Below are 11,171 nucleotides of genomic sequence, written 5' to 3'. Positions count from 1 at the left end.
TGTTTGCCAACTAGTAAGCGTCCTCTGACGAGAAGCGCTATAAAATTCATTGAAGGCAATAGGTCTTTCATAGAAGTCACCGTCCAGTGCCCCTATTTTGGTTAAATTATCCGCTCTCTCATTACCTGGTATGGAGCAATGAGCGGGAATCCACACTAAGGTAATTTGATAAGATTTATTTGTTAATTTAGTTAAGTATTCTCGTATCTTCTTCAAAAAGAACGGAGCGTGATTATCAAGCTTTAAAGAGCGTAGTGCCTTAATTGTACTGAGGCTATCTGTGAGGATGAAATAGTGGCTCGGAAGTAAAGTATCAATAATCTCCAGACTATAGTGAACTGCTGCTAGTTCGGCTGTGTAAACAGAGGCAGGCTCTGCAAGCTTGAAGGATATCGAGGTGTTATTGTTGAAAATACCGAAGCCAGTAGCCTCATTGATTCGTGACCCATCAGTGTAGAGCATTTTATGGCAGTCAATGTGTTGGTATTTACTTATGAATTTTAGGGATCTCCAGAGAGCGCAGGTGATCCGGGATTCCACGAATTTCCTCTTGCATGGACGTGTCGAAAAATAAAGTGGAATCGGGAGTATCTAATATATTAACACATGTCAGAACATAACTAGAAGGCGTTATTTCTTGTGACATGTGATTGAAGTTCACTGTCATGAATCTGGTTTGGGATTGAAGCTCGACAAGTCTTTCGAAATTTTCAATTACAAGTGGATTCATAACCTCACATCGTATAAGTAAACGAGTGGAGAGATCCCAGAATCGATCTTTTAAGGGAAGAACTCCCGCTAGTACTTCAAGACTCATCGTATGTGTCGATTGCATGGAACCTAAGGCGATTCGTAAACAACGATACTGTATTCGTTCCAATTTAATAATTTGAGTATTTGCAGCTGAACGGAAACAGAAGCACCCATATTCCATTACTGAAAGTATCGTTGTTTGATACAATCTTATTGTTGATGCGTGAATTTAAATTAAAAAGAACTACCTAAAACTAAGCCTAAATTTAAATTAATCTAAACCTAAATGAATTAAATCTAAACTTTTAATTATAAACCATATTCAATCAAACCTAATTAAATGCAAAAAAACTACCACCAAAAACCCCAAACCAAATTGATGAACCACCCTACGAATCCACTATGTTTGCCGATCAACATAATGAGCGATCGCAGAACGAGAGTAGACCAAACAGTGATCGCACAATACAACCAAACGATCATGATATACGGGTAGGTAGAACCGTCAGCTGTGGAAGACGGAATGTGTGAAAATCAGCTGACAAAGGCAGTTGACAATAATACGTCGGTCGATCAAGTCAGTGCGTACCCCCGCTATAAGTCCGTACTCGTTAGTGATAATTTGATCATCATATTCGAGTTGTGAATTCTTCCCGCAAACAAACCCCGAGTGCAGTGAAATATAGCAAGTTTTCTAGCGAAGAAAGGACGATTTGACTTGCTAATTGTGGTGTAGTGTAAATTTACTATCCCTGTCCAAAAAGGGGGAAAAGTGCAGTGCGGCAAAAAGGACGTTTAGTGCCAAGAAGAAATCGGTTGTACAGGATATTGGAGGCAGATTGAATTGCTCAGCGACGATCTTTCTGGGCCGCCTACCACAGGCGGAAGCAAAACCTTCGAACGGGAACCCATCAAGTAAGTCGCCCCAACATTGGTCCTTCGAACCGGATACGGAGGAAACCCCAACCAGAAAGGATCGGTGCGGTGAGTACGCCATTACAAATTGCTGCTGACGCGACGCTACGGCAAAGATACTGCCCGTCCCAGCCCCGAAGGTGCCTACCGTTAAGGCCATTTTGGACACTATCGCTGCAGTTCATTGCGAACTTTTGTCATCGCAGCTGATTTGCGCCAACTCGGAACAGGATTTTTTGATAATTTTCTGTTTGCGAGAAAAGTTGCATGTTTTTTTGCTGAGGTGGTGGAGAGTGGCAAATTCGCGTAGATTGGTACGCTCGCGTCGGGAAGGATAATTTCGTACGATTTGCGTATCATTCTCGGTCGTTCCGCGAAGAATTGGCATATCGCGACGGGAAGGATTTTTTCGTTCGATTTGTGCCATTTTCGATTCCGTGTCGTGTAGGAACGGTACCCGCGCCGGGAAGGAGTCCGATTTTTCGATTCGTACCGTTTTTTCGTTTCCGATATTTGAAGTGGTGGTAGTGAAGACCAGTGAAGTGGTACAATAATGGCAACCAAGACAGAAAAGAAGCTGTCAGAGTACGTGATCCAGCGGAAAGGGATCCTTGTAGTGCAGAAGGCAGTGGAAAAGTTCGCGGAGAATTTCGATTGCGATCGGGATGCGTGCCAAATTCCAATTCGCCTCGATTCACTGGACCGGATCTACAAGGAGTACCTGGAGGTACAAGGACAGATCGAGTTGTACGATAAACCGGAAATGTTGGATACCCATCTGCAAGAGAGAATGGATTTCGAGACGCGTTATTGTACGGTCAAAGGATTTCTGCTGTCCAATCGTGCTGCGGACCTCAACCCAACCATGCTGAACAGCACAATGGCGGCACCTGTTCATGCTTCGTCCTCGTTCCATCTACGATTACCCAAGATCGATCTTCCCAAGTTTAACGGTGATTTTTCGCGTTGGCTCGCATTCCGTGACACGTATACGTCGATGATCCACAGCAATGCAGATATTCCGACGGTTGCGAAGCTGCAGTACTTGCTGCAGTCGCTGGAGGGAGAAGCCCGAAAACCATTCGAGTCCGTAGACATTGAAGCGGACAACTACGCATCGACTTGGGAAGCATTGCTAAAGCGGTACGACAACAAGCGGTTCCTGAAGCGTCAGCTCTTCCGTGCTCTGTACGACCTCCCACCGGTCAAGCGAGAGAACCCTCCAGAAATCCAAGGATTGGCTGACGATTTTCACCGGCATGTGCGGGCTTTGGCAAAGTTAGGCGAGCCAGTCCATTATTGGGACACCCCATTGGTCAACCTCCTTTCCTACAAGTTGGATCCAACTACGCTACGTGCTTGGGAGGAAAAAACCAGCATTAACGACGACGTTACCTATGATATGCTGATCGAGTTCCTCTACCAGCGTGCCCGAATGCTGACGTCTGTCGTAACTGACCTACAATATCGGTCCCAACAACCGGTTATAGCCAAGGTGGCCGGTCCGATTCCAACCCCGAAGCCGTTCAAGGTGGCGTACAAGGCAGCTACCGTTGAACCGAACTACAGTGCTCCCTCGTGCCTCGCTTGTCCAGAGAAGCATTTCCTCTTCCAATGCCCTGCATTTTCCGAGGTGTCCGTCCGCCAGCGCCGTGAGCTGGTTTCCCAAAAGCGCTTATGCTGGAATTGCTACCGTACTGGACATCAAGCCCGGAACTCTACCTCCAAGTTCTCTTGCCGTTACTGTCACGAAAAACACCACTCCCTGCTGCACGAGTCAGAATCGTCGAAGATGCTATCGACTCCTGTTAACGAGGAAAGTCAGCCGATTCCCTCGACGTCCGCCCACGCTGACCCTTCAAGCTCGGCGAAATCGAACAGCCAAGTAAGCTTATCGGTTCAGGCTCAGCATAGTACAGTTTTACTGGGAACTGTTTCTCTCTTCGTCGTAGGTCAGAATGGCAAGAAGATCCCCGCACGCGCACTTCTAGATTCCGGATCCATGTGTAACTTCATCACCAAGAAGCTTGCAAATTCCCTGAACCTTCATCGCACCAAGGTGGATATCGCAGTAGCTGGTATAGGAGAATCCACCAAGCAGATTAAGTGCCAATTAACTGCTATGATCGAGTCGAAGTCGACACCGTACTCCACCAAGCTCGAGTTCCTGATCCTCAAGAGACCGACGGTCAACCTTCCGACCGTTCCGATCGACATTTCCGCGTGGAATCTTCCCAAGTTGTCGTTGGCAGACCCCAGATTCCACATCCCATCCGACATTGACATGGTTGTCGGTGGTGAAGCGTATCATGAGCTGCATCCTGGCAGCAAGCGTTCCCTGGGAGAGGGACTACCGTTGCTAATAGAGACGGTGTTCGGATGGACTGTTTCCGGGAAGATATCCATCAATCATCCCACCATTCCCCGCATCTGCCATCTAACCACTGTCGATCGAAGCTTAGAACAAGCGTTGCAGAAGTTCTGGGAGCTAGAAGCTGTTGAGCCGTGTTCTGTGTATTCCGTAGAAGAAAAACAGTGTGAAGAACTTTACGCTACTACCACCACTCGCGATTCGTCCGGTCGTTATCTCGTTCGTTTGCCACTCACCCGTGATCCGCTAGTCAACCTCGGCGAATCCAGAGCCATCGCCGAACGTCGGTTTCTGAGCCTTGAGAAGCGACTAGAGCGGGATCCACCCACCAAGGATGCATACTGCAAGTTCATGGACGAATACGAACGAATGGCGCACATGAAGAAGCTCGTCGATCCAGTAGACGATGTGAACCCGCACTGCTACCTCCCGCACCATCCTGTGTTCAAGGAATCCAGCACAACCACGAAGGTCCGAGTTGTTTTCGACGCGTCGTGTAAAACATCGTCAGGATTTTCCGTCAACGATAAGCAGCTCGTTGGTCCTGTCGTCCAGGAGGACCTGTTGTCTATCGTCATGAGGTTCCGCACACACCCGATCGCCATCGTAGCCGACATCGAGAAGATGTACCGACAGATTCAGCTGCATCCCAAGGACCGACCGCTTCAACGCATTCTCTGGCGTTCCAACCGCGACGATCCGCTCATATCGTACGAGCTCCAAACCGTTACGTACGGTTTTGCATCCGCGCCATTCCTGGCAACTCGCACCCTCCTACAAGTTGCACAGGACGAAGGCGACAAGTACCCCGCCTCCGTAGATGCTGTGAAGCAGGATTTTTACGTCGATGACTTTTTATCGGGAGCTGACGATGTCCAATCCGCAATCCGCCTTCGCCAAGAAGTTTCCGCCATGCTTACGTCAGCTGGCCTTCCGTTAAAGAAGTGGGCATCCAATTCCTCCGAAGTCCTTGCGCAAGTCCCGCAAGAAGATCTCGCTCTACTACCACTGCATGATCTCCAGGACGAACAATCCATATCCACCTTAGGACTCGTTTGGGAGCCGAAGTCCGATACGATGCGCTTCAAGGTCCAGTTGCCGTTACCAGCACCCGTCCTGACCAAAAGGAAGGTCATGTCCTACATTGCGCAGATCTTCGACCCACTAGGGCTAGTTGGCCCGACAATCACCGTAGCGAAGCTGTTCATGCAGCGCCTGTGGGCATTGAAGACCGACGCAGGAGATTCATACGAGTGGGATCGTCCGCTGCCTCCGCGTCTACAAGGCGAATGGAAGGAATTCCATGGTACGCTAGATGCAATCTCCAAAATCCGCATTCCCAGATTCGTGTCGCAGATCAAGACCGAAACCATCCAGCTGCACTTTTTCTCCGATGCTTCAGAGAAGGCATATGGTGCATGCTGCTACGTCCGTTCTGAGTCAGCTGCAGGGATTCGTGTTCAGCTGCTAACGTCAAAATCCAAGGTCGCACCGTTAGCCACCTGCCAATCGATTGCGCGCCTAGAGTTGTGTGCCGCTGTGTTGTCGGTTAGCCTATATGAGAAGGTGATGAAGTCCCTTAAGACATCGTGCGAAGTGTTCTTCTGGGTTGATTCGACGATAGTCCTCTACTGGCTACAATCGTGCCCGTCGCGCTGGAAAACGTTCGTGGCAAACCGAGTGTCCACAGTCCAATCCTCTACCGCATCTTGTTCCTGGCAGCACGTTCCCGGAGAATCCAACCCAGCAGACCTTATATCACGAGGTGTCAATCCAACCGATATCGTGAACCTCGAGTTTTGGTGGATAGGACCGCAATGGTTAGGGGTTTTGCCACACCATTGGCCACGCACTGTGCTGCCAGCGTTCGATTTATCCACAATGCCAGAGAGCAAAAGCAATGTCGCCGTGATGTCGGTAACGGTAGCCGAACCATCGTTTTCCGCTCGACTGTTCAGTCGCTACTCCAGCTTTACAAAGCTACGACGTTCCATCGCGTATTGGATGCGATATTTCCGCTCTCTACGAGCTGCCGTGCAGAAAACCAAGCCAGAGCCGTTTGACTCGCTTTCAACGGCCGATCTACGCGAGGCTGATTTAGCCTTGTGTCGCGTAGCCCAACGGGAGATGTTCTCCAAGGAGCTCTCTAAAATAACCAGACGTGAACCCCTTCCCGCATCGTTAAAGTGGTTGAAACCGACGATGTATAAAGATGGCGTTATTCGAGTCGGTGGGAGACTCAAATACGCCGTAGTTTCGGAAGAAATGAAACACCCGATAATGCTGCTTGCGAAGCATCCGCTGTCCGTGTTGTTGACCGAGTACTACCACAGCAATCTGCTACATGCAGGACCACAACTGACGCTAACTACACTGCGTCAGAAGTACTGGGTGATTGGAGGACGCGACCTCGTTCGCCGCACGTACCATCAGTGCCACACGTGTTTTCGCAGCAAGCCCCGTTTGATCCAGCAAACCGTAGCAGACCTGCCGTCCTCGCGAGTCTCGCCAACCAGACCGTTCTCCGTATGCGGTGTAGACTATTGTGGACCTGTCTACATCGCTGACACGCAACCGTGCACCTACGAAGGCATACATCGCGATCTTCGTGTGTTTCTCCACCCGCGCTGTCCACATCGAACTGGTCTCTGACCTATCCACGCCAGCCTTTCTGGCTGCCCTCCGCCGTTTCGTCGCCCGCAGAGGAAGAATGAGGGAGATCCATAGCGACAACGGCACCGCAATCAAGGGAGCGTCCAATGCACTCAACCGAATCCACCACATGCTAAAGTCCGATCAGGGTGGACGAAAGCAGATCCTCGACTGGTGTTCCGAGAATGAGATCATGTGGCGATTCATTCCACCTCGCGCTCCGCACTTCGGCGGTCTGTGGGAAGCAGCCGTCAAGTCAGCAAAGCACCATCTGCTTCGTGAGATCGGCAGTGTGAATGTCAGCTACGAGGACATGATAACCATACTCGCCCAGATCGAGATGTGTCTAAACTCCAGACCTCTCACTGCCATACCGTCCGATCCGTCAGACCTGGAAGCTCTGACCCCAGGCCATTTCCTGGTGGGAACCAGCCTACAAGCCGTTCCAGAGCCGTCACTTTGCGATGTACCCGACAATCGACTTTCACATTGGCAGCTCACCCAGAAGCGTGTCCAAAGGATTTGGGCAAGGTGGTATCCCGAGTACCTTCAGCAGCTGCAGTCACGAGCCACGAAGCAGTACCCCAAGGTCACCATTGAACCCGGACGAGTTGTGGTGATCAAGGACGAATGTCTGCCGCCAACTCAATGGCCACTCGGAAAAATCATCCAGGTACACCCGAACAAGGATGGAATTGTTCGCGTTGTCACCCTGAAAACCGCCACATCCGATTCAGTTGTCCGTCCAGTCGTGAAACTGGCCTTGCTTCCGACACCGGAAACGCAGTCCACAGCGTCTGATCCCAGTTCGGACGAAGAATAGAAGAAGTACAAGCAAGAAATGAATTTGAAGTATCCGTGCTACTTCAAGGTGGCCGGAATGTTGATGCGTGAATTTAAATTAAAAAGAACTACCTAAAACTAAGCCTAAATTTAAATTAATCTAAACCTAAATGAATTAAATCTAAACTTTTAATTATAAACCATATTCAATCAAACCTAATTAAATGCAAAAAAACTACCACCAAAAACCCCAAACCAAATTGATGAACCACCCTACGAATCCACTATGTTTGCCGATCAACATAATGAGCGATCGCAGAACGAGAGTAGACCAAACAGTGATCGCACAATACAACCAAACGATCATGATATACGGGTAGGTAGAACCGTCAGCTGTGGAAGACGGAATGTGTGAAAATCAGCTGACAAAGGCAGTTGACAATAATACGTCGGTCGATCAAGTCAGTGCGTACCCCCGCTATAAGTCCGTACTCGTTAGTGATAATTTGATCATCATATTCGAGTTGTGAATTCTTCCCGCAAACAAACCCCGAGTGCAGTGAAATATAGCAAGTTTTCTAGCGAAGAAAGGACGATTTGACTTGCTAATTGTGGTGTAGTGTAAATTTACTATCCCTGTCCAAAAAGGGGGAAAAGTGCAGTGCGGCAAAAAGGACGTTTAGTGCCAAGAAGAAATCGGTTGTACAGGATATTGGAGGCAGATTGAATTGCTCAGCGACGATCTTTCTGGGCCGCCTACCACAGGCGGAAGCAAAACCTTCCAACGGGAACCCATCAAATAAGTCGCCCCAACACTTATCACGTCACTTGGAGCACCCCACCAAGATCCGGTTATTGTTCGGAGAAAATTTATCCTTTGTTCGCACTTCTTTATCAGATACCTAATGTGGCCTCCCCATGTACCTTTAGAATCGAACCAAATTCCGAGATATTTAAAGGTCATGACTTGGGCTATCGTTCTACCAACCAACTGAAGCTGAAGCTGAGCTGGATCACGCTTCCTTGAAAAAACAACCAACTCTGTTTTCTCCGTAGAGAAATCGATGCCCAGCTTCAACGCCCAACTTGATAAATTATCCAAACTATCTTGCAGTGGTTGTTGTAAATTTATGGCTTTTGGTCCTGTAACAGAAACCACGCCATCATCTGTAAGTTGCTTTAGAGTGCATGGGCTGACAATACAATTATCAATGTCATTCACGTAAAAATTGTAGAGAAGGGGGCTTAAACAAGAACCTTGTGGGAGGCCCATGTAACTTATTCTGAATGTTGCCAAATCGCCATATGAAAAATGCATGTGCTTTTCTGACAATAAGTTGTATAAATAATTATTTAATATTGGTGAAAGACCACATTGATGTAGTTTCTCTGAGAGAACATCAATGGAAACAGAGTCGAATGCTCCTTTTATGTCTAAGAACACAGACGCCATTTGTTCTTTTTTTGCGTAAGCTAGTTGGATTTCTGACGAAAGTAGCGCCAGACAATCATTCGTTCCCTTTCCCCTCCGAAAACCAAACTGGGTATCTGATAGCAAGCCGTTCGCCTCAACCCAATTGTCGAGACGTCGCAGGATAATTTTTTCCAACAATTTCCTGATGCAGGATAGCATTGCAATCGGTCGATACGAGTTATGGTCGGAGGCTGATTTTCCCGGTTTTGGAATGGCGATAACTCTCACTTGTCTCCAGTCGTGCGGGACAATGTTCTGCTCAAGAAGCTTATTGAATAAATTCAACAAGCGTCTTTTTGCTAGGTCAGGCAGATTCTTCACCAAGTTGAATTTAATTCTGTCTGGACCCGGAGCATTATTGTTGCATGAGAGGAGTGCAATTGAAAATTCCATCATTGTCAAAAGCGAATCTATGGAATCGTTACTTGTGGGAGCATCGCGAATGATTTTCTGCGCAGGATCAGAATCTGGAAAAACTTTCTTGGCAAAATTAAATATCCAGCGATTCGAAAAATCTTCGCTTTCATTAGTTACGTTTCGATTCCTCATTCTTCTGGCTGTGTTCCAAAGAGTACTCATTGATGTTTCTCTTGACAAGCCATCAACGAAGCGTCTCCAATAACTAGACTTTTTGGCACGACGGAGACTGTCAAATTTGTTTTGCAAAATCGAATAATTTTCAAAGTTCGCACGTGTACACCCTATCCGTTTCATAATTTCTTTGTAAGCAACTTGTTTAGCTTCATATGCATCCGAGCATTCTTTGTCCCACCAGGGATTAGGAGGCCGGCTATTTATTGTCATGCCAGGATTGCATTTCGTTTGGGTTTGTTCTGCTGCTTCAATAATCAAACCCGCTAGAAATTCATATTCTTCGGTAGGTGGTAGCTCTTCCGTCGAAACAAGAGAAGTGGAAATTAAAGATTGGTATTTTTTCCAATCAATATTTCGTGTCAAGTCATAAGGGACATTGATTGAATTCGTGAGGCCTAATTCACTGTTAATTGAAATAACGACTGGCAAATGATCGCTACCGTGAGGATCAGGTACAACCTTCCACGTGCAATCTAACCGAAGTGATGTCGAGCATAGAGATAGATCTAATGCACTTGGTCGTGCGGGTGGTCTGGGAATGCGTGTTGCTTCGCCTGTATTTAAAACTGTCATATTGAGCTCGTCACAAACATTGTATATCAAAGAGGATCGATTATCATTGAAGAGGGAACCCCACAATACTCCGTGCGAGTTGAAGTCTCCCAGTATCAGCCGCGGAGCAGCCATGGATTCCACTACCTCAAAAATTTGACATTGTCCAATTTGAGCTTTGGGAGGTAAGATTAGCTCTTGTTTTCCATTCTAAATTTATAACTGATTAAATTATAACAATTTTTATATCTTTCGTATCTCTTAGTCTTACATTTGTCGAATATTTTCAGCAAAATTGGTGCACTATGGCTCTATTGCCTTGTGCAGGAAAGAACAGCTTCTATAACTTTGGTTCAAGTACCGTTGTTCTTTGTTTATGTAAGTTTTAACCGGACCGGTCAACATCTCGTTAATTTTAAGTGTGTATCAGTTGCGTGGTGTCCGGCCTTGACTGGTATTGCCAGCGCCGCAGTGGGTTGGCAATGGGGTGTCGATCAATACAGGTGCATAGGAATGGGGTCATGGGAGACCTATCCAACGCCGCGGCACTAAGCACTAACGATCTTCATAAAGCACCACCACGGCGCGCCGTGGTGGTGCTTTATGAAGATCGTTAGTGCTGACGGCTCCAGGGGGAGGCCCCCTCCCACCTTTCTACCGAAAAGAGTAGTAATAGAAATCCGTAGTCACTATCCTTTCTTTAATACTTGTTTTTGCAAATCGAAGTGTTATTTAGTACATTTTAGCTTTTTTTATCCCTTTATGGGCAGCTAGGGCCGAGGGTGGTGGCTAGCGGGTTTCATACATCTTCGACCTGACGGACAAAGCTATGGTGCCTTGAACACAGGCAACGCAGATCCTAGGCCATCATTGAAATGATAAGTTCTGCGTTTGAGATGTACTTCCCCCGGTTGCCAGATGAATACCTGTAATTATTACTTGTTGCTTTGTATGTATGAATCTAATGTTCAGTCCTGGGTAGTGTATGCGTGGAAGGGAAAATGTACTTTTGCATATAAAATATTTAAAATGATCCATAAAGAATTGAAAAACGATCCATAAAAAAGTTGTCCATAT

General features: G+C 47.1%; 2 protein-coding genes across 2 annotated transcripts; both read left to right on the top strand.

Moving 5' to 3' along the window:
• The first annotated feature begins 2,221 nt into the window (after positions 1-2,221).
• On the top strand, positions 2,222-6,691 carry LOC131688177 (uncharacterized). The gene has a single exon (XM_058972343.1). It carries the CDS (start codon positions 2,222-2,224, stop codon positions 6,689-6,691), a length of 4,470 nt encoding a protein of 1,489 aa, XP_058828326.1.
• Positions 6,692-6,749: 58 nt separating this feature from the next.
• LOC131688176 (uncharacterized) lies at positions 6,750-7,514 on the top strand. Its single transcript, XM_058972342.1, has one exon. The coding sequence runs from the start codon at positions 6,750-6,752 to the stop codon at positions 7,512-7,514; it is 765 nt and encodes a 254-aa protein (XP_058828325.1).
• Positions 7,515-11,171: the final 3,657 nt, after the last annotated feature.

This window comes from Topomyia yanbarensis, chromosome 3 (genome assembly GCF_030247195.1).
Source record: "Topomyia yanbarensis strain Yona2022 chromosome 3, ASM3024719v1, whole genome shotgun sequence".
NCBI lineage: Eukaryota > Metazoa > Arthropoda > Insecta > Diptera > Culicidae > Topomyia > Topomyia yanbarensis.
This window is presented reverse-complemented; position numbering and strand designations above follow the sequence as displayed.